At 40.3% G+C, this 27,279-nt stretch overlaps 2 protein-coding genes across 7 annotated transcripts in view; one reads left to right on the top strand and one right to left on the bottom strand.

Moving 5' to 3' along the window:
- The window catches only part of USP37 (ubiquitin specific peptidase 37), a 96,617-nt gene extending 95,779 nt beyond the window's left edge, over positions 1-838 (bottom strand). For 4 of the 5 annotated variants that reach the window (XM_046643164.1, XM_046643166.1, XM_046643165.1 and 1 more), the window contains exon 1: positions 548-837. The gene's annotated coding sequence lies outside the window, so the exon portion shown is untranslated. Of the gene's footprint in view, positions 1-547 lie in introns of all 5 variants that reach the window. The other variant, XM_046643167.1, reaches the window with a different exon arrangement.
- Positions 839-991: 153 nt separating this feature from the next.
- CNOT9 (CCR4-NOT transcription complex subunit 9) lies at positions 992-27,279 on the top strand. 2 transcript variants are annotated; one of them, XM_046643171.1, is made up of 8 exons: positions 992-1,353; positions 11,154-11,333; positions 12,576-12,691; positions 14,823-14,932; positions 20,122-20,231; positions 24,713-24,811; positions 25,026-25,117; positions 25,205-26,474. In XM_046643171.1, the coding sequence occupies exons 1-8, from the start codon at positions 1,330-1,332 to the stop codon at positions 25,239-25,241; spliced, it is 768 nt and encodes a 255-aa protein (XP_046499127.1). In that variant the 5' UTR covers positions 992-1,329; the 3' UTR covers positions 25,242-26,474. The 2 variants fall into 2 exon arrangements, with proteins under 2 accessions (XP_046499127.1, XP_046499126.1); XM_046643170.1 differs by lacking the exon at positions 25,205-26,474 and adding an exon at positions 26,507-27,279 and having other exon boundaries at positions 997-1,353.

The raw sequence follows: 27,279 nt of genomic DNA, 5'->3' as shown, positions 1-27,279 counted from the left end.
GACACAGGATTTTGTCATCAGTTATCGTTTCCTTTCATGGACCATGACCTAAAATAGGTAAACCTGACAACCTGATCTAACGGCTAGAGATGGGGAGCAACCAAATGCACGACAAAAAATACAATTCACGCCTTTTAGCGAGAGATAGTTAAGACAAGGAAGAAGGGGAAGAACGGTCAAGAGAGTGAGAGAGTATCATGTCCAAGGCCTGATGGATGTGCGGCAACGGAAGTCACCTGAAGACACAGCGGGCCGCGCCAGAGGCGAGTGGCGGATGCCGACAGCCCCCCCGCGAAAAGGGGCCAGGTTCGGACTGCGGAGGGAGCGAGTGACAGCAAACGCCGGGTCCAAGGAGAGAGAAATCCCGGGGGAAGACCCAAGTGGAGTACCTGTGAGGCCCGGGAGCGTCGAGGGGGTGGGGGCGGGCTGAGCGGCAACCGGGCGAACTCCGGAGGAGTGAACGCCGAGTGGGCGGACCGCACGGGGCGGGGGGGGGGGGGGGGCGGGGAAAACGGCTCCGTTGAGAAGCTCGCCGGGTCCGCCTTACCTGTGCCTGAGAGTCAGGAGCCCGGGACAGGCCCGCCGGAAGCACGGAGTCCGCGCGGAGGGGGAGGAGCCGGGGGCAAGGAAGGAAGGGACACAGGGCACCAAGGAGAGGGACCGCTCGCTCCCTCCCAGTCTGGGAGAGCGGCTGATGGCGGGAACTGTGACCACACGCAAACACGCACGCACGCACGCACTCTCGACGCGACCAGACGGGGCGCGTGCGCGCAAGCCTGCAAACTCCGCCCCTCCTACGCCCTCGCCCCGCCCCAGCACCGAGCGTAGTCTCGCTGAGGCAGCTCCGCCCCTGCTCCGACTGTAGTACGCATGCGCACTGTACACTTCGCCCACTTTGAGCCTCCCACCATTTCCCTCCTACTCAGCCCAGTTGGGCATGCGCACAACTTGTCCTTTCAGGACTGCTGGGCTTTTCCCGCCTTGTACTGGCCTCCGGAGGAGGGTCAGAGTTCACGCCCCTCTCTGGGGATACCTGCTCGAAGCCGGGGGATGCGGGAACTAGTGGGTGGCGGATGTCCTTCCGGTCCTGAATTTTAAGGGGCAAAGGATATACGCTGAGACTGTTAATTCCGCCGAGAGCTAGGAGGTGGGAAGAAGTTGTGTGGGCGGGGTCAGGGGTGAAAGGTCAGAGGGCTGCAAAGGGGGCGGAGCGAGCCGGAGGCGGATGGCGGCTGAGGCGGCTCATCATCTTTGGCGGCAGAGGCGCTGAAGCGGGGACGCGGGTCGGGCGCGTCCGGCAGTGGAAGGAGAGCGGCGGCCGCTCCCAACATGCACAGCCTGGCGACGGCTGCGGTAAGTGGCTGGGCCGCCCGGCCTGGGCCCAGAACCCCTCCTCGGCCCTGCGCCTCGGCCTTCTCTCCTGGCTCTCTGCGTCGGGCTCGGAGTCCTGCTCCTCCTGTCCTCCACCCGTGAAGCCCCGTCGCCTCCTCGCCGCGCTGGCCTGCGGTGGAGCCGGCCCCCACTTGCCTCACCGGCTGGCGCTCGCGGCCTCTCGCGCCGCGTATCGCGCCCTTTCCCGGCCCGGGGCCTGGTGCGGCGCCCAGAGCGCCTCTCCCGCCGCCCGGACAGGCCATTCATTGATTCTTTGCGCTGACCGACAGTTTCCGCGCGCCGGGTGCGTGCTGGGCGCGGGCAGGGATGAGGGGAGCGCCGTGGTCCATCTGACACTGCCGTGCTCGCGGAACTCACTGTCTGGGCACATCGCAGCGGGAGGGAGATGGCTTCTAGCTCGAACAGCTTGCGCTACGGGTGGAAAATATGAGACGTGGAAAGTGAATAATGATTACGTCTGACTTATGGTTCTCTGCGCTTAAAACCTTTTTTCTCACATCTCATTTTACCAGCGTCATCTTTTAACAAGAAAAACGGATCATGTAACTCACCTGTCTGAAGTCATCCTATGGCTTCCCGTTGCATTTAGATAAAATCCAGACTTCTTGCCGTGGCCTACAAGGCGCTCCCTGTGCGATGCGGTCCTTACTCATGTTTAGTCTCGTCTTATGTCACTTGCTCTGTAGGCTCCAGCTACAGTGGCCGCCGTTCCATCCCTTCCACCTGCGCTTTTCCAATCCAAGGTGCAATTTCTGATCTCTGTTCTTAGAATGCTCCTCTTACCACCACCCCCCCCCACTTACACACACACACACACACTCACACTCACACACGGCATGTGGATGTAACTGGCTCCTCTTCCCACAAGTCTCTGCCTGAATCTCCCTAGAGTGGCCTTCCCTGACCACTTAAAGTACTTCTGTAACCCCCAGCTTTTCTCTGTTAGAGTACCCTTTACAGAGTTGATTTCAGTTTGTAATTTTTGTATACATTTGTCTGTTGTCTCCCTCTTGAGGGCAGGGACAGGGGTCATGTGTGTCCTGTTCACATGGTTACCCCAGTGCTAGGACAGTTCCTGGCACAAAGTAAGGGCTCAAATACTTTGCTGAGCAAATATAGCCATAATGGGAGCACATAGCCATAATGGGAAAATGGGATCATATGATTTGAGCACACTGTTCTGAATGCCCATCCCAATTTTTCTGTTTCACTTTGGTGAAGTGGCTTAAGGAGAGAGTAATATATTGACATTGCATTACCAGCCAAAATGATGTAAGTACTAAATAGAGGACCAAAACATTGCCTTAACTTTAAATATAAAAAGTGAAAAGATGAGGCCGGCCCCATGCCCAAGTGGTTAAGTTCGCGCGCTCCACTTCGGTGGCCCAGGGTTTTGCTGGTTTGGATTCTGGGCACGGACGTGGCACGGCTCATCGGGCCGCGCTGAGGCGGTGTCCCACATGTCACAACTAGAAGGACCCACAACTAAAAAATATACAACTATGTACTGGAGGGATTTGGGGAGAAGAAGCAGGAAAAAAAAAAAGTGAAAAAATGAGCTGAATGTGACTAGGCTATAGAAAACATTGTTATTTCCAAGGCCAGTGGCATCTCTGCCTCCTGTCACCATGTTGCTGAGTGTTTGTAACTATTCAAAGTGGAAAGGTACCTTTTATATCTCTCAATTAGATGATTGCAATTTCCCCAGCTTTTTTATTTCTTCTCCTAAATTACACATGTAATTTGAGAAGAAACAAGTCAGAAGATAAGCTTCCTACTCGTAGGGGAGGAGCAGGTTAAACAAAGGATTCTTCTAAGGTTGGCTTGTCCATCTCTCAAAATCTGGCTGTGTCTTCAGGCTTTGATATCAAATTATCCTTTTCCCTGTGCCTCCCCAAACTCTATACCTAGTCACTTCCTTTTATTTTCAGTTGCTCCCTAATGCGTCTCTTGAACAGCCATTAAAGCTGTGGTTCATTACTTATAACAAGTACTCAATACATGTTTTCGTCAATTAAATTTACAATGCCTTAACATTTATTTAAAGTTTGAGCTTTTAGATGTGCTTTCATCCACTGTTTGGACCACACAGAAATTCTGACAAATTCCTTTGTACCACTCACTCACTAGAATATCTGGTTAGTGAAGAGACTGAAGCATCAAAAAGTTGAGCCACCTCTTTCCCAGTTTTTCATGCCTTCCGTTAGACGAAACTACCTGTGTTATTCTCATTTGGTAAATGGACAGTAATGGTGTATATCACTCACTAGAAATTGAAAAGACTTAATAATACTTGCAGGGGCTGGCCCCGTGGCCGAGTGGTTAAGTTCGTGCGCTCCGCTGCAGGCGGCCCAGTGTTTGTTGGTTCGAATCCTGGGCGTGGACATGGCACTGCTCATCAAACCACGCTGAGGCAGCGTCCCACATGCCACAACTAGAAGGACCCACAGTGAAGAATATACAACTATGTACCGGGGGACTTTGGGGAGAAAAAAAAAAATCTTTAAAAAATAAAAATAAAAAATAATACATGCAGCAGTGACTGCAATAAGCTAAGCCGCTTGAGAAGATGCTTACTTTTTGCCTGATGATGAAAATTTGTATACCTTTATTTGTCTCTTTTTTAAAATAACATCACTTCAGCTAGGGAAATTGTCTATCAAAGGAGAATGCGATCACATGTGAATGCAGGATGTTATTCCCTAGAGGGAGGAGTTGAGATAATTTAGGAAGTTTCTTAAATTTTGACTCTTGAGTAGTATTTTATTAGGCTAGAAATGTATGGTAGAGTCTTGTCATTCTTTACAGAATGCGTTCTATCATCATTATTGCCATCATAGAATATAATTTCATTCTCACATCTATTAAATAGGGACAGAAATACCACACAGGACTTTTCTAAAAATTAAATAAGAATAACAAAGTGCTCAGGGGTTGGCTAGGTTCACTCATTGGTTAAATGATTTGCTCCCAGACTTCATCCTTGGGACTCTAACTCCTGCCTCAGCAAAGTAACAAATCACTTTGCTCTGGACCTTGGAGGTTACTTCAGATTAATAGAGCTACACATATTCATGTACCGTGGTCTTCTGTAATGAATATTATGCTGGTGATGTAAAACAACCAAAGGTAAACCTTTAGGAGATGCATTAGGTATGCATTTTTAAAAAAAAATTTCCCCAGTAACTTCCACTGGCAATTCTAATTTCCTTAAGCCTTAAGTTTTTCCCTCACTTTTAACTTAATTAGCAACATCATTAGTCATTTTATATTTTTTTGTTGAAGCTGTGCTGGACTCCCAGACACCCTCCTCTTTGGCAAGTAAAAAGAACATTGTGCACTGTGAAGGACCTGATTCAAACACTGGCTCGTCCCATGTCTCCTCTTGAAGCTTTAAGCAAATTGCCTAACCTCTCTTTGCTTGTTCACTTCCATTTTTAAAAAGTTATCTTGAAGAACATTCTGGCCTTCATTTTATAAAGATATGAAGATAATTAAGCTAATTTAGTATTTCACTTTGGCACTATGCAGAAGGTGTATTTTCTTGGAATGTCATCATTGTGTAGATGCCCAAAGCCATATGTTGAGTCATCTCCGGACTTGGGAAAATCTTCTCAATTTCAATCTAATTCCATTCTTTCTTTATTCACTATCGTGTATTCATTAGTAGGAAAACCAACAGCTGTTTTGGCCCTTGAACATAAAGTTGTATTGACAGATTTGACTGTTTTCTGTTTAAGAAAGCCATCAACATCAATTTTATAATTTACCCAAAGGAGACTAAATCATATTTCTTTCCCATTTATGGGTAAATGTGGGTCTTTTTTATTTAAGTTCTAAATATCTTTCTCCTTTTCACATTAACTGTTAAGATCTTTCAGAGATGAAAGACCTATTAGCAGTATCCTGTGTTTGTGACACTTGGAGTTATCCATTAGTGACTCACTTTGGTAAATGCCTTGCCTGTATTAAGCTTTGTTGAAAGAGAAAAGTGACTTGAAATACATTTTATATATACAAACCATTAAACAGAAAAGAGGAGAGTGATTCCCTCCTAAATTTTGATAATACAAATATATTTTTAACACATTTGTTAAAAGGAAAGGACCACTGACTTTAAGCAGGTTATAACTAAAAATATTCAGTTATATAGCATAGAGCTCGCTTCTAATCTCAGAAGTAAGTGTTGAAGATGATAATTAGTAGTCCAAATCAGACTTCTCATAAATGACTTCACGTTTCTGGGTATGTAACTGTTTATCCAGATCCAACTGTCAATGAGCTGTGTTAGAATATTAAACTAAGTTCTGTGTTGGGTTTTTTTTTTTTTTGGTTTTTTGGGGGTTTTTTTTGGTGAGAATGATTTGTTGCTGAGCTAACATCTGTGCCAGTCTTCCTCTGTTTTGTATGTGGGATGCCACTACAGTGTGGCTTGATGAGCAGCGTGTAGGTCCACACCCGGGATCTCAACCTGTGAACCCTGGGCCACCCTGGGGTTCAGCAGAGTGTGCAAACTTAACCACTGCACCACTGGGCTGGCCCTGTGTGTTGGGTTCTTAAGAAATAATTTCTTCAACTTGGAGGGGTATTTGTGATTTCAATCCTTTAGACCAGGTAGGGCTCACTGATTCTAGAGAGAAGTAGACAATAGTTTAAATCTAATTCTGCCGTACACTTGCTTTGTGAACTTGAGAATGTTAAATCTCCCTGAGCTGTTTCTTAGAATTTTGAGAATAAAGGGAGGTAATCCACAGTGACTGTCTTGGAGGATGTTCAATAAATATCATTTCCTATAAATGGTGTGTAGAACAGGCAAACCTACTCTGTAGTGGCAGAAAGCATATCCATGGTTGCCTAGGGCTGGGTGTGGCTTAATTGAAATGAGTACTAGAGAACTTGTGGGGGCAATGGAAATGGTCTATATCTTGATTGTGGCAGTAGTGTATAGATTTCTAAAAATTCATTGAAATGTACACTTAAAATGGGTGCACTTAAAAGTTTTATTGTCTTCAAATTATACTTCAATAAAACTGATTGTTTTTTAAGAGCCTCTTAGATTAGTCTCTCACTTATAACTAAGAACTAAATAAAGTAATTTCTAAGATTTTAGAGGCAACTGAGACTTTGGTAATTGTTTAATATAGTTCCTCATTTTACCAATGATAAAATTGAGGCTTGGAAAAGTAAATGATTTATCCTAGGTCACACAGTTCTAGAAATGTTCACTTCTGACTTCCAGTCCTGTGTACATTCCACTTATGTGCTTGTCTAGTTACTTGCAAATTGAAGTCTTTCTATTCTTTAACTTGATAAACAGAGTCTTAATCCTGGGCCCATGGATGGGTTACAGGGATCTAGGAATTCCCTGAAATTATGTGTAAATTTTGTGGAAAACAAATTATGTGCAAAACAGTTTGCAGTTGTACATTTTTCTTTTCTTTTTTTTTGAGGAAGATTAGCCCTCAGCTAACTACTGCCAGTCCTTCTCTTTTTGCTGAGGAAGCCTGGCTCTGAGCTAACATCCATGCCCATCTTCCTCTAGTTTATACGTGGGACGCCTACCACAGCATGGCTGCCAAGCAGTGCCATGTCCGCACCTGGGATCCGAACCAGCGAACCCCGGGCCGCCCAGAAGCGGAACGTGCGAACTTAACCGCTGCGCCACCGGGCCGGCCCCATGCAGTTGTACGTTTTTCTGAGGCAAAGATCCATAGATTTCATTTGATTCCAGCAGTGTTAACGTCTGCTCTTGTGGTAGTATCCTGCTGTTATTGTTTAGGTGCTTAAGTTAGGTAGTCTACAGGAGGGAAGTCATCGATGAGTTTGCTTATCTGCCACTGAACAGTGTGTGCCACTAGACTGAGTTCCATATCAGCCACAGCCTCAGAAAATGTATTGGTAAATTATAAATTAAAAGAACTGTAGCAGTTGAATTAGGAATCTTTGGAAGTGATCTTTAACGAATGGAAGGAGGAGGAAGTCCACCCACCGTGGTCTGCTCATGTTTTCGTCAGTTGTAAAATGAAGATAATAGCCACGTTGTGATCATTAAGTGAAACCATGTGGAAAAAAAAAAAGTACAATACAGTTCCCACTCTTCCCTCATCCACCCCACCCCCTCTTTCACTTCCCACTCCCTTTTAGGAAGACATCAATGTTCAGATCCTAATATTTTTGTGAAAGGTGTGCCTAATGATCCTTGGGACTCAGAAGGAGAGTAAGATGCACCATCAAGACCTAGTGAGATTCTAGAGTTGTGCTTTGGAGTTTTATTCAGTGATGATGTCCGAAGTATTTTATCAATCATTTGGTAATATAAATTAATATATAAATCAATACATCACTCAAAATGTAAAAATGTTTTTCCTTTTATTCTCCAAAATAACTAAACTTCCATGTGTGTTATAAAATTACTTGTTGATGTATGTGGAGGAGGGGTGTGTGTGTGTGTGTGTGTGTGTGTGTGTGTGTGTCTTGGTAGCCATCACTAGCTAAATTAAGCCAATCTGAGCTGTGATTTGACATAGGGAACTAAACTAGTTTACTGATTTTCCCATTAAAATGATGAGTATTAAGTGCCTTGTAATCTCAATAAGTAGAGAATTTCTCTTAACATCAAGGATTATTCATGATGCTGATTGTGTTTCAGACTCTGCTGAGCTAACAGCAGTAGCATTTTAGTTTCTGTTTGAGATTTTTATGTATTCCCTATCTCTGTTGTCTAGGTCATAGGGGATAGTTTTTAGAGTCATCTTTAGGTCAGACCTAATCTTTCAGGCAGGTGAGAAGCAGCACTGGCAAAGCAGTTAAGAGTATGGACTGTTGGGCCCGGCCTGGTGGCATAGTGGTAAGTTTGCATACTCCACTTTGACACCCCGGGATTTGCAGGTTCAGATCCCAGGTGTGGACCTATACACAGCTCATTGAGCCGTGCTGTGTCAGCATCCCACATACAAAAGAGAGAAAGATCGGCACAGATGTTAGCTCAGCAACAATCTCCCTCACCAAAAAAAAAAAAAAAAAGAGTATGGACTCTGTTGCCAGACTGCCTGGGTTCAAATCCTGGCTTTACCACTTAAGTTTTAAATAACTTCTCTGTTCCTCAGTTTCCTCGTCTATAAAATGAGGGTGGTGATGATAAGTGTTTATTTAAGGCAGTGCCTAACAGAGTAAGTGTTATATATGTTAACTCCCTCCCATTTTTATTTTAAAAAATAGTTATATCCATCCCATAACAAATAGGTATCCAATGAGTTTAAACTAACTCTTGCTATTAAATTGGGGGCAAAATTCAGCAGGGATAATGAAAAGGAGGGTTCGTACCCTTGGTATTTTCTGGTACCAAACTGTTCTCACTGCCTGCCCATTGCTAGAATGGCTACAGAACCCACAGCTCCAAGCTATTGTCTGAGAGTGCCATGTTACCACCCACCTGACGTCCCTGATCTCTTAGAGCCAAAGTCCCTTGGAGGCTGCAGCTCCCACAAGTAGCCTCAAAAGTTGGAGTATTGCTGGCAGCAGGTGGCCATGGCCTTAGAGACCCAAGTAGGCACTGGCGTTGGCCCTCCAGAGCACCAGCACCACTCCAGGGGCACCATGTCCTTGCTGGAGTCAAGCCAGCTCTGGAAACAACTTATGTGGGCATGAGGCCTGATGTTCAGAAGCCGTGGTATGCTGACTGGTGGCTACTGGTGCAGCCTGGTGTTCGCCTAGGGCTCCCCAGAGCAGAATAGGGTACAGGGATGCCAGATACAAGTCACAGACTGGCTCTAGTCGGGGTGTTGGAGTTTACTGATGGTGGTGTCTGGGTCACAGGACTTTTGGGAGAGTTGACCAGAATGAGTAGTGACTAATCAGGATACTATATTGCTGGATCAGTATCTATGAGGCCCCCTTTAGTTACTGGATTGGGAGTCATCCAAGAGACTGTGGACAGGAAACCCACAGCTAAAATTTTAGCCCTTGTTTTCACTGAGCTTTTAAGGTGATGTAATACCCTAAATAAACAGACCCTATCTTCTGATGGGAATTACATTTCCAAAAATAACTTTTAAGTTGAGGGCCTTCCTGAAGCAGCATAGAAAGGGCAAGTGCTTGGACAATACTGCTTTTGCTGTTGGGAGGGGAAAAAAAACCTACCCTATTCCTTCTACATCGTGTTGTTGCTTTAAGAGTCTGTGTTTCCTTGAGGAGTGTCCCTGATGGGAGTTATAAAACAGCTTTTAAACAGATTAAGGCACTTAAAGAAGACTTAAGCTGCATGGTATTTTAGTCCATTTAACAGAATACCTTGTGGTTCATTCTGTCAAGCAAGTGAAATGATAAACATTGAGCTAAAAGTTTCCATTTCTAGAAGGCTATTGTTCAGCTTGGGTAAACTGAATATGAGTGCACCTCAAAGTCCATCTTAGACTTCATTCTGTTCTTCAGCAAAGACAGTTGTCTTCCTTGTTCCTCATCTTTCCATCTGTGCAATGGGTAGGTCATCATTCTGTCACACTAAGGTGTAGTGGGAACGTGTAAATAACTGTGAGAAGCTGTATAATACAGTTGAAGAAAGCATTGGAATATGTAACTTCATATTTCGGTGAATTGTGCAAGTTAATTTCTCTGAGCGTTAGTGATCTCGTCTGCAAGTGTAGATCCCTTTTTTTTTATCTACCCACCCTTTTATTCCTCATGGATTGGGGGGAGTTTAGTGAGAAAATATTGGGCATAGGGATAGAAATTATCATGAATTTATTAGGGCTTTAGAGCTAGAAATAGCAAAGGTAATCATTTTTCTAGTCTACCATCTTATTTTCCAGATAAGAATAATTAAGGGATTTAATCAATGTCACAAGGCTATTTGACAAGTGTGAAGAATTATAGTATAATAGAATTCTATGTAATAGAATTATAGAAATGCTCAATTTTGGGGGGAATGTTGTGATTTTTTTAGCACGATAATGAAAGCATGTTCTATGAGTCTGTTTATATGGTCCTACATGAGTAAGTAATGAGTGATCTCAAAGGGGTGGAGGTAGAGTATGTGTAGGAATCATTAGAAGGGGGAGACTTTCCAGATTATGTAGGTTTTCTGCTTCATGAAGGGGGATGCCGGAATTACTGGGAAAGGACCAGTAACAGGTGGGAAGGGTATAACTTTTTTCCTTTCAGAAACCATTATAGGCACATAGTTTAAAAAAAAAAAAAAAGGTTTAAACTATGCAGAAGATTTTGTTTTATACAATGAAAAGTCTCCCGTATAGATTCCAACATTGGAGGTAGCTACTGTTAATTTATGTGTCTTTCTAGAAATGTAAATATGTAAGTATATGTTTATATTAATGAAAGCATATGTATGTATGCTGTTTTCCACCCCTTATTTTGCTTTTGGTTTTTTATCTAGTATCAGCACATACAGAGCTATTTCTTTTTTAAAGGGCTACATAGTATTCCATGTAACAATGTACCCATACACATTTAATTTAACCAGTTCCTTATTAATAGATATTTGTTATTTCAGGTTTTCTGCTTTTAAAACAGTGCAATAGTAAACATCCAAGTATACCCATAGGATGAATTCCTAAATGTGGAATTATTATTAAATGTGTGCATTTAGATTTTGATAGATTGAATTAGTTTACATCAAACATTTATATTTAGAAAAGCCCCCCTGGTATTTATGAAAAATATATTCCCTCCAAAGCACTACTGCAGAGTAAGAATTGGTTTGACTCTAATGAAATTCACGTTTACTTTCTTGTTTTCCTTTGAAGCCCGTGCCTACTGCACTGGCTCAAGTGGATAGAGAAAAGATCTATCAGTGGATTAATGAGCTGTCCAGTCCTGAGACAAGAGAAAATGCTTTGCTGGAGCTGAGTAAGAAGCGAGAATCTGTTCCTGACCTTGCACCCATGCTGTGGCATTCATTTGGTACTATTGCAGCACTTTTACAGGTGGGTCTGTAGCCAAGAGTTGCACTTCAGTCCTGTTCATCACACTTGTATCTCTCTGCCTTTGCCCAAATGATTTTGAAGACTTTAATAGGATGATTCTTTAAACGTTAGCATTTCTGAGAATCTGTTTTAGACAAGTCTGAGGTGCTTGTTAAAATGCAGACTCTTTTACCCAAGAGATTTGATTTATTTAGTCTGAGGTTAAAAAAATCTGTATTTTTAAGAAGCACTGCCCCCGCTCCCAGGTGATTATGATGCAGGTGGTTTAAGAACTAAACTTCGAAAAACACAGCTTTAGGAGTACTACAAGACGATGCTACATGACGAGGGAGAAGGTGGAAAGTAAGGTGTAAGGACTGCAGGGTATATTCTGGGGAAAGAAAATGTTAAGATAAAGATATAACAGCTGTAGGATTAAAGGTGGGTACACTTGTACATTAAAGAATAAATAACTGAAATTTGTTTCTGATCAGAATGGTCATTGGTGGGAGATAAAATTGATGTGGTATAGTCCTAAGATACCAAGCAAGGGGAATGATCATCCTTTAAAATATTGTCCAAAATTATTAATAATCAGTTTAATTTTCATATCTGTTAAGTAGATTCGCATTCTATCCCTACTGCATGTAGCCAAGAAACTAATCTTTCTTGTAGGAACATTTTCTCTGTAAAAGTTTTATAATTAAAATAAATGGAATTGTATTCAGCAAATCATTACCTTTTGACAGAGAGTACGTATATTCACTGCTCTTTATACCTATCCTACACATGCATTCATGTTCTTATCTTGCTATTTTTGCCGTTGCTACTGACCAAACTCATATTTCTTTATGAATCACTGTGGCTTATTTACTGACACTTTCTGACCAGCTGTCTAATCAGTGTAACTAAAGGCAAGGTGTTGACAAAAAGGAGAGATTATAAATGTAAACATCCCTCAAGTGACAGCCTCAACGGATGCGGGATATAAGAGGAAGCATGGGTGACCGTAGTTCCCTCCATAGAAGTCTTCCCAGAGACACGTGTTGAAATGTCTCAATAGTCTCAGTTGAGTGTATTTGTGATGAAAGGATAGGAGCATTGTTTGTCTATTTCTCCTCTCCCTCTGCTGGTTCAGTTCTTACAGGATATATAGAATTAAGAGGTTTATTTTTTTTTTTAAGTTTTTTGCTTTAATACCATAGGAATTAATTTGATAATAAGTTATTCCTTGTTCATCTGGTGCTGGTTTCTGTTTTTTAGGAAATTGTAAATATTTATCCATCTATCAACCCACCCACCTTGACAGCACACCAATCTAACAGAGTTTGCAACGCTCTGGCGTTACTGCAGTGTGTGGCCTCACACCCAGAAACCAGGTAAGTGCTTTAGATGAGTCTGTTGGGGGAAGTTTTATTGAATATGGTTTTTTAAACTTTTTCTGAATGATGAGAGGAGGGGCAGGCAGTAGAGTGTGTGGGTGTGAGTGGGGATCTTTGGATTCTTATTTATGTTTTGTTCCCTGAAGAATTTCTGTTCTGTAATTCAGCAAGTTTTAGTGTAGTAATAGTGTAGTATTGTTTAACATATTCTTTTGTAATTACTTTTTTTTGGTGGTAAAATATACATACGATAAAATTTACCATTATTTAAGCATACACCTGAATAGTATTAAATACATTTATAATGTGTGGCCATCACCACCATCCATCTCCATTACTCTTTTCATCTTATAAAACTGAGACTCTATACCCATTAACAATAACTCCCCTTTCTCCCAGCCCCTGGCAACCATCATTCTACTTTTTGTCTCTATGAATTTGACTATTCTGAGTACCTCATGTAAGTGGAATCATACAGTATTTGTCTTTTTGTGACTGGCTTATTTTACTTAGCGTAATATCCTTAAGGTTTATCCGTACTGTAGCCTGTGTCAGAATTTCCTTCCTTTTTAAGGCCGAACAGTATAGCATTGCCTCATTTACTTTTTACCCATTCATAGCAATGAACTTTAAAGGAGTGGTGTTCACATCTCAGGAAAGGTCAGGAATACAGCAACTTCTCCCACCCGAATCCATGGTAGGCATCACTATGCCGTGTGTGAGGCACAGGGCATGGCATTTAGTAGGATATCAGTAAATATTTGAACCCAGCTCTTTTTCCCACTGAACCCAGATTTGGCTTCAGAATCTTTCTTAACACAGGTTTCTACTAGACAATGTGTGTAATGGATGAGAACTGGCATGGAAGTTGAGACATTTTTGCCTCCTGCTATATCTGACAAACTAAGAAAAGGGAAATCCTGTTCAAGAATCCACTTTGTGACTTTTCTGCCCTAAAGCACTTAATAGTCATTTTATTAAAGCCTTCCTCTCTTTTTCAAGTTTCCTTATAAAATCCAAGTGCTAGGTTGTCACTGACCTTTCAGAGCTTTAAAGAAGTTACTAAGAAGATTATTATTTTTTTTTTTTTTCCTTTTTCTCCCCAAAGCCCCCCAGTACATAGTTGTATATTCTTCGTTGTGGGTCGTTCTAGTTGTGGCATGCAGGACGCCGCCTTAGTGTGGTTTGATGATCAGTGCCGTGTCCGTGCCCAGGATTCGAACCAATGAAACACTGGGCCGCCTGCAGCGGAGTGCACAAACTTAACCACTCAGCCACAGGGCCATCCCCTAAGAAGATTATTTTTAAGCACTTAAGAAAAATGCAAGAGTACTTTGAGTGTTAAAAACTTGGGGTGTCGGTTCTCCTACAAGGGTGTAACTTATTTATAAATAATATAAAGTAATAGGCTGATTCCATATTAGTTGGCTGCCGTACTAGCTGTAGGTGTTTTTGGAATGCTTGGTGTATCTGAAATGCTCTAACGAAAAAAAAAATGTGCATTTAAGCATAGCAGATAAACCTGATAATGACACTTTTGTTTTGTTGTCTTGGTTTATAAGGTTTTGTCTGACTGTACCTGTGAAGATTCAATCATAAATTAGGTGAAGGATGGCATTTAGGAGAATCTCTCATGCACTTAATTGCATTTTATGACCTATTTTTTAAAATCTGCAATTGGATGTTTTGTCAGTTTTTAAGGTACTTGGTGCTGATTACAGGGAAAATCATATATTCTCTTAACCATTGGCCTAGACTAGGGTTTTTTAACCTTGACCCCACTGAGATTTTGAGCTGGATAAGCCTTTGTGTTGGGAGGGGGCTGTCCTGTGCATTGTAGGATGTTCAGCAGCATACCTGGCCTCTGCCCACTGCATGCCCCTAGCACCCCCTCAGTTGTGACAACTAAAAATATCTCCAGACATTGCCACATGTCCCCTGGGGGGGAACAAAATCACCCCAGTTGAGAACCACTGGTCTAAACTAATGACCAGTAGCAGTCTTTCCTGAAGATTCCTTGGTAAGGCAATGTTATAGGCCTTACAACATTAACACTGTGGAAATTTGAATGTTCATAATCCTTAGAAATTAACTCTGGGCTCTGAATGTGATTACTTTTTTCTTGCAGGTCAGCATTTCTTGCAGCACACATCCCACTTTTTTTGTACCCCTTTTTGCACACTGTCAGCAAAACCCGTCCCTTTGAATATCTTCGGCTAACCAGTCTTGGAGTTATTGGTAAGTTATTAGGGTTGTTTTGCAAGCCTGAAGTCCTCATTCATAATAGTGGTCTTAACTTAGGTGTTTTGTCTTGCGTTTTATGGCTTTGGTTCACCAATTGTTCATTTTTGTCTTTGAGGTTGAGTCGATTTTCGCTAATAAATGAGTGTCAGGAACGTGATGCCTCTTAGAAAGTACCATTCTGAATATTGTTAATAAGGCTGTGAGGCCCAACATTTGGGATTAAATTCAGCATGTATGTAGAAACATGTACTGGAATTGTAGGGAAAGTAAAGAAGAAGAACTCGGTTAACAAATAAAGAGTATTATTATAGGAATAAGAATTTGAGATTGTTGCTTTATTTTTTTGTCTATCTCACTTCTAAGCTGTTTTCCCATAACTCTAGGGGTTTACCTTCTATTTTACCTAGTTAAATTTTTCCATTGGCTTAAATTATTGTTTTCATATATATTTACTATGGGAGATGTGTCTAAAATACTTTTTACTTAAGAAAATAATATATGGGCCCGGCCTGGTGGCGCAGCAGTTAAGTGCGCACATTCCACTTTGGTGGCCTGGGGTTCGCCGATTCGGATCCTAGGTGTGGACATGGCACAGCATGGCAAGCCACGCTGTGGCAGGCGTCTCACATATGAAGTAGAGGAAGATGGGCACGGATGTTAGCTCATGCCCAGTCTTCCTCAGAAAAAAGAGGAGGATTGGCAGATGTTAGCTCAGGGCTAATCTTCCTCAAAGAAAAAGAAAAGAAAAGAAAAGACTATATTAGCTATTTCAAATCTCAGACTCCTGGGTAGTAAAGAACTATCTTTGGATTTGTGAAATGTAAATACGTTCAAGAAGGTTTCTTTCCCAAACCACTCTTCCTTTTCTCAACATCTTTTTCTCAGTTTTGGCTTATGTGGTGACCAAACACTAAGAACATTAATTATACAAACTTAGTTTTGTTAGGTTGTGTTTTTATGTTCAACCTGTGTTTACATCCCTATGATTATAAACCGTGAATCAGGAAGTATAATTTAAAAGTTTGGTATTTCTAAGACATATTTCTCAGAGACATTTTATTCTGCTTCTAAGGAGTAACTGTTATCTCATATACTCCAAATGAATGTTATTGGTTTTATTTCTTTTCTTTTTTTTTTTTTTTTTGAGGAAGATTAGCCCTGAACTAACATCTACCACCAATCCTCCTTTTACTGAGGAAGATTGGCCATGAGCCAACACTCGTGCCCATCTTCCTCTACTTTATATCTGGGACGCCTGCCACAGCATGGCTTGATAAGTGATGCGTAGGTCCATGCCCAAGATCTAAACTGGTGAATCCTGGGCCGCCAAAGCAGAGCACACAAACTCAACTGCTATGCCACCAGGCCGACCCCAGTGTTACTGTTTTTTACATCTGCTGCCAAGTAGTACTCTAATTAGAAACTTTTTCCCCAATATATTCTTTTCTGCTTTTAAGCTATAAAAATTTCTCATGTAGGATTTAAAACAATGTGATTCCAGCCAAAAGGAAATATTAATAGCCTTAATTCTGATTCAAATCATCCTTCTTCTGTTGGTTTTTTGACTACGGTGGTTAGATGATGCATTTATGTGATGTTAGGATAAAGGTGACAGTGGGGGGTTGAAAAAATACTTGGACAGTATGAAGCCAGATGTCCACCCTTGCCTATGTTTTCTGAAACTCATTTTCTCCAAGTCAGTTGAGAGAACAAGCAGAAGGTGAATATTTGGGCCTAGACTTTTTGTTTACAATTCACAGATTATCAGACAAGTTTGAATATAAATGAAATGATACATAAGAGAAATTAGAAAATACTTGAAACTGGATAAAAATAAAAACAGATCAAAGTTTGTAGGATGCAACTAAAGCAGGGCTTAGAGGGAAATTTGTAGCATTAAAATGCTTCTACTAGAAAGGAAAGAGAAGGCTTCAATCAATGATCTAAGCTTTCACTTTAAGAAACTAGACAAACGAGCAAATTAAGCCAAAGCAAACGGAGGGAAATAATGAAGAATAGACATCAATAAAAATGAGAACAGAAAAACAATAGATAAAATCAATGAAACCAAAAGATGATTTTTTTTGAGATATAATTGACATATAACATTGTATTAGTTTTAAGTGTACACCATAATGATTTGATATATGTATATATTGCAAAATGATTACCACAGTAAGTTTAGTTATCTATCACAACACATAGTTACAAAAATTTTCCTGTGATGGCAATTTTTAAGATCTACTCTCGTAACAACTTTTAAATATACAATACAATATTGTTACTATAGTCACCATGTATGTTACATCCCCAGAATTTATTTATCTTAATAACTGGAAGTTTGTACCATTTGACCACCTTTGCCCATTTCACCCACCCCCAATTTTTTATTGAAAAAACTCAATAAAATTAATAAATCTCTAACCAGACAGCCTGAGAAAAAAAGAGAAGACACAAATTAAAAATATCAGGAATAAAAGGAGGTATGTTAGACTGTACAGACATTTGAAGGATAATAAGGGAATACTGCTAATAACTCTATGCCTGTAAATTTGACAACTTAGATGAAATGGACAAATTCTTTGAAAAATACAATCTGCCAAAGCACACTCAAGAAAAAATAGATAACTTAAATATCTATTTTTATAGAGAAGATAGATATATAGACAACATATTTAGATATAGATAATATATTTAGATAAGCTAAATATCTAAGCTAAATAGTCTTACATCTGTTAAATAGTTTTTGTAGATAAAAACCTTCTAACATAGAAAACTCCAGGCCCAGAGGGTGTCACTGGTGAATTCTACCAAAAATTTAAAGAAGAAATAACACCAATTCTATAAAACTTTTCCAGAACATAGATAGAAGGTTTCTTAGCCCTTGGTGAGGCCAGCATTACTCTGATAGGAAAACCAGAAAAAGACATTATGAGAAAAGAAAACTACAGGCTGGTATCCCTCCTGAACATACATGCAGAAATTCTCAGCAAAATGCTAACAAATCAAATCCAACAGTGTATAAAAGAGATTGTCATGACCAAATGGGGTTTATCCCGGGAATGCATACTGGTTCAGCTTTCAAAAATCAGTCATTTTGATTGACCATATCAACACACTAAAGAAGAAAAACCTTATGATTATTTCTGTAGTTAAAAACAAAACAAAACAAAACAAGCCTTTTGACATAATTCAGCATCCATTCATGATAAAAACTCCAGCAAAGTAGTAATAGAGGGGAACTTTCTCAACCTGATAAAGTACAAAAAACCTATGGTTAAGGTCATAGTTAAAGTGAAAAACTGAAGTTGTCTACCTAAGAATGACAACAAGGCAAGGATGTTCATTCTCACCACTCCTCTTCAATCCTGGATATCCTAGCCAGTGCAGTAAGGCAAGAGAAAAAATAATACTGTCTATTCACAGACAACAAGATTAACTACATAGAAAAATCTTGAAGAATCTACCCCAAAAAAGCTACTAGAACTAGTGAATTTAGCAAGGTTGGAAGATAGAAGGTTAGCATGCAAAAGTCAATCCTATTTTTATATGTGCTAGCAATAAACCATTAGAAATGGAAATTTTAAAAACCTACCATTTATAATAGCACCAAAAGATGTGAAAGTCTTGAGTGTAAATCATGCAAAATATGTGCAAGATCTGTAGCTAAAAACTATAGAATGATGATGAAAGAAATCAAAGGAGACCTAAATGAATGCAGAGATATACCATGTTCATTAATTGGTGTATCAGTGGTTTATTATTGTTGAGATGTCAGTTCTCCCCAACTGATCTGTAGTTTTAGAGCAATTCCAACAAAATCTCAGCTGGACTTTTTTTTATAGAAATTGACAAGCTGATCCTAAAATTTATCTGGAAAGGCAACTAGAATATCCAAGTTTTTTAAAAGAAGGACAACGTTGGAAGATGTATACTACCTGATTTTCAGACCTACTGGAAAACTACAGTAGTTAAGACAGTGTGGTATTGGAGAAAAGATAGACTTGTAGATCAGTGGAGCAGAATGGAAAGTCCAGAAATAGACCCACACAAATATGGTCAATTGATTTTTGACAAAGGTGCAAAGACAATTTAGTGGAGAAAGGATAGTCTTTTCAATAAATGGTGCTGGAACAATTGGATATCCATATGTAAAACAGTGAACCACGATCCATACCTTGTACTCTATACAAAAATTAAAGTGGATTTTAGACCTACTTGTAAAATATAAATGAAACAGTAATTTGACATCTGCTGTAGGCCATATTAGTAAATTATGGTATGTGCTGTTTGCTGTCAGGTTTAGAGAGGTAGCATTTGTAGATTGCCAGGTTTTTTATTATTTATTTTATTATTAACGCAAATGATATTCCTTAGTCTCTCCTAAAGTGATTGGTTTTAGTTATTACAGGTCCACTTAACCAAGACCTTTCATATAAGAGCTAGTGATACATTGGGCAGCTCAGGGAAGACTCATTTGTTTAATGGGCCTCTGCTTCCCTATGTACAGAATGGAGACGGTGTCACTGAACTCTATCTGTCACCTGGTCCATGGTGTCAGTTTAGAAACCAACAGAATGATAGAATTGGGATGAATTTTAGAAATCGTTTGTTCCAACTCTTATTTTATAGATAAACAGAGGCCTGTGAAGGGAAGGTAACTTTATCAAACTTAGGTAAACTAGTTGTGGAACCAGGATTAGATCCAGGTGTGTGTAGTTCTTGTTTGGGTATACCCTACAATGTTTGTGCTCTTTGGAGAAAGAGGGGCAATTAAATAACCCGAAAGTAGTGTCTGTTTATGCCCATTGTGGATTCAGACTGACATCAGTTCTTTGCTACTTGGGAATATGCTTTAATACTGATGTAGAATTCTCTCTTAGCTAAAATAAATGGGAAATACCTGGTGAGATTATTGTGTGACTATCTACCAGGAGTGATAGAAAAATGATTTAGAAGGCTAAACTGCTGCTCACTATATGATGGACCAGCCTTGGTACCTGATCTTCTAGTGTTGACTGATAACAGTCAGCCTATGCTTTTCTTCCTCTTTTTCTCTGATTCTCTGACATATAAACCACAATTTGTGTTGTATGTTATTTAAATTCCACAACTAGCTGGATGAACAGTTTTAATCGGAAACCCTGACTCTGAAATAATTTTGTTTGTCCATATTTCTTTAGGGGCCCTGGTGAAAACAGATGAGCAGGAAGTAATCAACTTTTTATTGACAACAGAAATTATCCCTTTGTGTTTGCGCATTATGGAATCTGGAAGTGAACTTTCTAAAACGGTATGTGCTTTTGACTTAGATCCTATATTGTATTCACACATAAACTACTTCTTTATGGTCCTGGGATCGTTTTCTCCCTCCCTTCAGGTTTTCTTGAAACTTTTATGAATATTTTTTCTCTTTTGAATAAAAATTGTTCCAAAATGATCATTAAAAAACCCAGACCCTTTAGAAAAAAATCAAGTTAAACACTAAATTTTTCTCTTTTCTCTGAATCCACTTCTCAATCCACGTTGTGTATTATTCCATACTTTTTTTTTTTTTTTTTTTTTTGCTGAGGAAGTTTCTCCCTGAGCTAACTAACATCTGTTACCAATCTTCCTCTTTTTGTATGTGAGCTGCCACCACAGCATGGCCACTAACAGATAAGTGGTGTAGGTCTGTGCCTGGGAACCAAACCCAGGCCACTGAAGTGGAGCGTACTGAACTTAACCACTAGGCCACTAGGACTGGCCCCAGACACTTTTTATGCATAATCAACTGTGTGTGTGTGTGTGTGTGTGTATATATATGTATATATAATTTGAGCTTCTGCCTACTTTCCACATCAACAATGAATGACAACATGACTAGATATAAAATTCTTATCTCATTTTTGCCTCTCAGAACTCTGTTGCCATACCCCTGATGTCTTCTGGTATTATGTTGTAGTGAAATCTGGGCCAGCCTAATTTTTCCTTTTGTTAGTGAATTTGCCTTTTCTGTGTGGGTATCTATAAGTTTTTTAAAAATTATTTTCAACTTCATTTGATACTCTTATATGAGATTCTTTTTCTGGAAGAGCATACTCCTTGTATCTATTTTTTGTTAATTTTCATAGTTTTCTCTTTAATTTATTCTGGCCTCTTGCTTCAGCAACATCAGTTATGCTGTATTGTCTATCTTTCTTACCTATCTTTTTTTCCCCTCTCTATTCATTTTTTATATTTTTATTTTATATGTGATTTTTTTCTCAAGGCTGTTTTTCCATGTTGCTGACTACTTTTAGCAGTATCCAACCTCTACCTCTGAAATATGAAGTAGTCACACTGAATAATTTTTAATTCAATGAATATTTATTACTGAGTTGGGTGTAAGCAGATGTCATGATTTGAAATTTTTTTATTCTGAATATGCAATACATACATAAAGTAAAAAATTCAAATAGTACAAATAAATATACAAGTAAAAGTGAATCTCCTACCTCAACCTCTCAGTTCTCCCCAGTGGTAACCAGTGTTACCACATTCTTGTATCCTTCCAGAAATATCCCATGTATATATGTAGGCAGTTTAATTTTTTTTTTTTTCCAGAATGCATGGACTGTTTCTTTTTTTTCCCCTTTTTACTGAGGAAGATTGGCCGTGAGCTAACATCTGTTGCTGATTTTCCTCTTTTTTCTCCCCAAAGGCTCAGTTCATAGTTGAATGTACTAATTGTAGGTCATTCTAGTTCTTCTGCGTGGGATGCTGCCTCAGCATGGCTTGATGTGCGGTGCATAGGTCCACCCCCAGGATCCAAACTGGTAAACCCCCAGGCTGCCAAAGTGGAGTGCTCAAACGTCACCACTCACCCACGGAGCTGGCCCCCAGTAACAGTTTAATATTATAACCATTTTTTCCCCCTAGTCTCTGCCATCTTACTTCTCATGTCTTTTCAGCTCTTTGAATTTTTTTATCTTTGAATTTTTTTTTAACTTTTTTATAGTCCATGTTCTCTTCAATTTCTTTGAAAATGTAGATAATTATTACTTGTTACCTCTTGGGGCTGTCTCTGCAAAAGTTTCCATGTGGGAGCAGTTCTATCCAAGATTGCTATTTGTTTAAAAATAATGGATGGAAAGAGAGGTGGTATGAGCTGACGCTGCCAGCTTTTAAGTCAAGTATTTGCCTGTGAATACTTTTCCACTGGGTCTACCAGTCTAGCATATGTGTGTTAGGAGGTATTTAGACCTCTGTCTTTAGTTTTTGCTCAAACACACAAAGCGTAAGTGAGATGTGATCTGTGTTCATGATTTTCTTCTCTCATTTCTTCTCTAATTCTACTTCTTTTTATTTCAGTGGATTTCTTGGACAGGATTGGAATGGGTACAGCTGCACTCTGTCATCTTTTATTAGTTGTTGCCTATGAATAGGTTTTTCAAGTTGGCTTCTTCTGGCTGGGGCAAAAAAAGACCCGTTTCTTCTTTTGTGACATCTCTTCCTCTTCAGGGAACCCCCCAGTCTAATGATCCCTCCCCTATTTACATTCCTTGCCCCTTACTAGTATTAATCCATCCTTAATGTGTATAGTTTCCCATTGGCCTTTATGCTTCAGCTAGAATAGTTCTCACATCCTGCCTTTTATGGTTAGTAGTCAGTTCCTGGCTTGTCTTTCTTCCTTTGCTCCATCTAAACATGAACCTGATCGTGTTCACTTTTTATGTACAATACTTAGTCTAAGGCCTTGCAGTAGTAGGCAGCCAGTAAAGCAGAGATTCTCAATCAGGGCTGTGTGACATGATCACCTGTGAAATGTTTTAATAATGTAGATGTCCAGGTCCCGTCTCTGACCCACTGAATCTTTCTCCAGGTTGGTAAAATCTGGACATTTGTGTTTTTTACAAGTCCCCCTCAGCAAGTGTATGATATAACTTGTTTTGGAGAGCTCTTTGGCAGTATTCACTGTAAACTTAAGCCTCCCCTGTGATCCAGCAGTCCCACCCCTAGGTGTCCCCAGGAGAAGTGAGCTCTCGTGTACATCAAAACATGTACAAGAAAGTTTATAGCATTTTTATTCATAAAGGATAAATAAATTAAAGTCCCAAAGTAAAGAACATAGTAATGAAGAAGAATGAACTGATATATACAACACGTGGTAGGCGTTACATTGAGTGAAAGAAGCCAGACACGTATGAGTTCATACTGTATGATTCCATTATGAGAAATTTGAGAACAGGCGAAACCAATCAATGGGGATAAATCAGAATAGCAGTTACCTCTCAGGGAAGGATATTGACTGGGATAAGGCACAGCGAACCTTCTGGGGTGCTGGAAGTATGTGGTTGTGGTTCACAAATGTGTACACAGGTAAAAATTGATCAAGATACACTTAAGGTTAGTGCACTTTGTGTGCTTCACACATTTTACTGTGAATATGTTTGTGTTAGTTTCCTGTGGCTGCTGTAGCAGATGGCCACAAGCTTCGTGGCTTAAAACAACGCAAATGTATTCTCTCACAGTTCTGGAGGCCAGAAATCGTGAGCTGAAGCCAAGGTGCCTGCAGCGTGCTGTTCCCTCTGGAGGCCTTTTTTCCTTGACTTTTCCAGCTTCTAGAATTGCATTCTGGGGCTCATGCCCCACCTCCTCTGTCTTCAAAGCCAGCAGGGTAGCATGTTCACATCTCTCTCTGCTTCTGTCACATTGCCTTCTCTGTGGTCAAATCTCCCTCCACTGCCCTCTTATAAGGACACTTGCAAGTACATTTAGGGCCCACTTAGATGATCCAGGACAATTAGTCTCCCTCAAGATCCTTCACTTACACAGCAAAGTCTCCTTTTGCTTATATGGCAGAGATTGGTGATTAGGACCTCGATATCTTCGGGTGCCATTGTTTAGCCAACCACAATGTTAAACCCCAGTAAAATAGTAAAATAAAATAAATATTCCCCCAGTTGGTTCTAATGAACAGCCAAGGAAGAGAATTGTTATAATAATTGTTTGACTTGAATTAAACTAGTATTTTTTTTTAGGTCATATTGGTTTATTACATTATATAAATTACAGGCATACATCATTATGTTTTGGCTTCTGTATAGACTGCATCATGTTCACCACCAGAAATCTGGTTACCATCCATCACCATACACATGTACCCCTTTACTCCTTTTGCCCCCCTTGAGGATATTCTTTATTACCATAGGAACAACTTTGGAAGGGAGGCTTAAAAATCTTATTTCTTAAAGATCTTGTCAGAATAGGAAACGCCTTAGTTACCTCATTTGGAAGAGATGAAGCCTAGCTGAATCTCTGAAATCATCTTGGCCTGTGGAAAAGAGGAGACACTATATTCAAACTAGGTTTGGATCTCAACTCTGTGACTTAGTAGCTTTGTCACTTAGGACCTTAACCTGACAAGTATGTTACTGATTAGCAGTTATACGTGACACATAGTAGGTATTCAATAACAGAAATTCTCTCTGCTTTTGAGAATCTGATAATTCCCCATAACCTACCCTTTTATGTAAAATGAGAATAACAATGGTACCTACCTCGGGAGTTTATTGTGAAAATAAGATAAGGTGTGTTATGCCTTTAGGAAAAATTCTGGCACATAGTAAGTGTTCAATATGGTAATATTTAGTATTAATTTTTTGTACTATGCGTATCTCCTTGAATAAGTTGTATATAATGCAAGGGTCTCTGCTTAATTTTCTGACTCATGGTTATTCTTGAGAGAAGAGTGGACAGTTGGGAAACAAGTCTGAGCAACATTTTGAACTCCTTAATTTTGTTTTACTCCAGGTTGCCACATTCATCCTCCAGAAGATCCTCTTAGATGACACTGGTTTGGCTTATATCTGTCAAACATATGAGCGTTTCTCCCATGTGGCCATGATCTTGGTGAGTTTTTTCATTGACCCCCTTTGCAACTGCTTCTCCTCACATAGCTTAGTCCCTTTGCAATTGACACTGAGCAGCTTCAGTCTTCCAGCTAGAAATAACTACCCTGGAACTTTGTATAATGATTCTTTCAATATCTGATCTGTGGTGTTAACTAGGATTATTTTGTGTTTTGTGTGTTTCTTCCTACCCCACCCCATTTTGGGAGAAACAGGGTAAGATGGTCCTGCAGCTATCCAAAGAGCCTTCCGCCCGTCTGCTGAAGCATGTAGTGAGATGTTACCTTCGACTCTCGGATAATCCCAGGTAAACATTTACAGGATTTATAGGACTTGGGAGAAATACTCCTGCAAATGGTTGCCCCATCTCATGGCATGCCTCCTATATCTTTAGGACAGAGAAGAGATATGACCGTATGTGGTTTGTCTGAGACAGAACTGGATTTACTCCTTTTGACATCGCAAGTGCTGAATTAAAAAAATCCATCAGAGTTGTATCTCCCCACTGTAACTCTGTACCCTACTCTAAAATTCCAGAGAGTCCAGACAGTTCCCAGGGAACCTTATGATACGTTACGCCTGTGGTTTGAGCTTTCTATTGCCACTCCAGGTGGTCAGAAAGAGAAGTCTGTTTTCAAAGATCTCTAAGAAAAGAACAGAGCCCAGAGGGCTTTTGAATTATATTTCCAGTTCTCTCTTCGATTCCTGTAAAGTCCTTGAGCTAATTATTTTATCTCCCTCTGTTTGTAATCTTTCTGCCAAAAATCATACATCATAGGTATAATGCATTTTAGAAATGTTTGACCTTTTGCATTGTAAATTCATAATTCAAACTAAAAGCCACTTGCTCAGATTCTGCTAAACCACATAATGGGATGATTTCTGTGTTCCTAGGAACGGGGATAACATGATTTAATGTGAATTCAGCCTCCTCCCACTGAAGTTATTCAAACCCTAGCTGTTTCTTCAGCCATTTTGTCCTGTTCTTCAGTGGTTCCTGTTTTCACCAAAGTTTTAAAATAGTTTATTTAAAATACTACTTGTACAAAGAAACTAGTCTGAGTACAGAAGCCATAGCTTTGTTTAAAACAGCCTTATAAATAGTTAACATGTACCTTTTTGAGGTTTTCAGATTTGACTTTCTGACGGTCATCTTTTAAAGAAAATGAAATATTTAAAAGTTTATCTGATAATGCTGCTACCATAGTTTTGTTTTTACTGCTCATCTCTTATTAGAGATTTTAACTTTAAAACTGAGGCAGTTTTTGGAAAGACAATTTATATTAGTTTAGAATTAAAGTTCTTTAATTTATCATACTATGAGGTAGGTCATATCCCCTGTTAATGTACTGATTTAGGAAATGTCTCATTTACTATAATCCATGTATTTCTAACATGAGTATGTTGACAATATTTACTGTAATAAGTCAGAAAGCAATTTGAATGAAGTAAACTATTTCACCACTTTATTCCATTTCGCCTTGTCATAAAATTCTACACTGGGGCATTGTTCTGAAACTGAGCCTATGCCTAATATAAGCTTTAAGGAATTTTAGTGGCTTCTTAAAGTAACTCGACAGAGCTGTAGATTCCCAGGATTCTGTATGTTTATGTCTAAGGAAGGGGCTCTTCACTGTCCCCCAAATGTGAGTTTATGTGTTGGTCTCCCTGGTTGGTTGGTTTGTTTCTGATGTAGGGCACGTGAAGCGCTCAGGCAGTGCCTCCCTGACCAGCTGAAGGACACGACCTTCGCCCAGGTGCTAAAAGATGACACCACCACGAAACGCTGGCTTGCACAACTGGTGAAGAACCTGCAAGAGGGCCAGGTCACCGATCCCCGGGGTATCCCCCTGCCCCCTCAGTGATCCTCCCCTGTCCCCTCCCACTACTCCCCCAAGTTGGGGAAGGGAGGGGAAACCTGCGAGGAAAACAGCTCAGGTTTAATGCTGACCGGAAATAGACAACCTCAATGCTGAACTGCACTGGAGAAGAGGGGCGAGGTGCCCCCGCTGAGGTGTATGAGCTGCCATCTCGGGCTGCCTTGAGGACCTGGGCTCCCTCTGTTACTCCCAGGGAACGGGCTCCTGACAAAGCAGTCCGCCACCACAGCCCCAGGAGGGTGTCAACACCAGCAAATGCTGTATTTGCAGCATGCCCAAGATGACCCTTCTCGCCCACCTCACCTAGCCACTGGCAGGGGGGACAGTGGTGACAGCAGCAGCACTCTAGGCATGCTGAACGCCTGGGACCAAGCCATGTGGCGTTTCTATTTTGCCTTCCTGGAAGACTCAAGATGTGTCTCTTCGTTCTCTCTCTCAGTATTTGTTTACTTTGGTTTTTTGTTTTTAATCTCAGAGAGAGGTGTATTTAGTGGACACAAGCTGTAATATTCAGCAAAACTTTGTCAATTGGCACTGTTTACAAGTCTGTTAGCTGCATAAGCTCAATAAAAAGTTGGTCTGGGCATTA

The sequence above is a fragment of the Equus quagga genome, chromosome 17, assembly GCF_021613505.1.
Source record: "Equus quagga isolate Etosha38 chromosome 17, UCLA_HA_Equagga_1.0, whole genome shotgun sequence".
Lineage (NCBI taxonomy): Eukaryota > Metazoa > Chordata > Mammalia > Perissodactyla > Equidae > Equus > Equus quagga.
This window is presented reverse-complemented; position numbering and strand designations above follow the sequence as displayed.

Excerpts from the sequence above, each read along its gene's own strand:
- CNOT9 (XM_046643170.1), top strand. The coding sequence starts at position 1,330 with ATGCACAGCCTGGCGACGGCTGCG. Across the intron at positions 1,354-11,153 it reads ACAGCCTGGCGACGGCTGCG|CCCGTGCCTACTGCACTGGC; the intron begins GTAAGTGGCTGG and ends TTTCCTTTGAAG. Across the intron at positions 11,334-12,575 it reads CTATTGCAGCACTTTTACAG|GAAATTGTAAATATTTATCC; the intron begins GTGGGTCTGTAG and ends TCTGTTTTTTAG.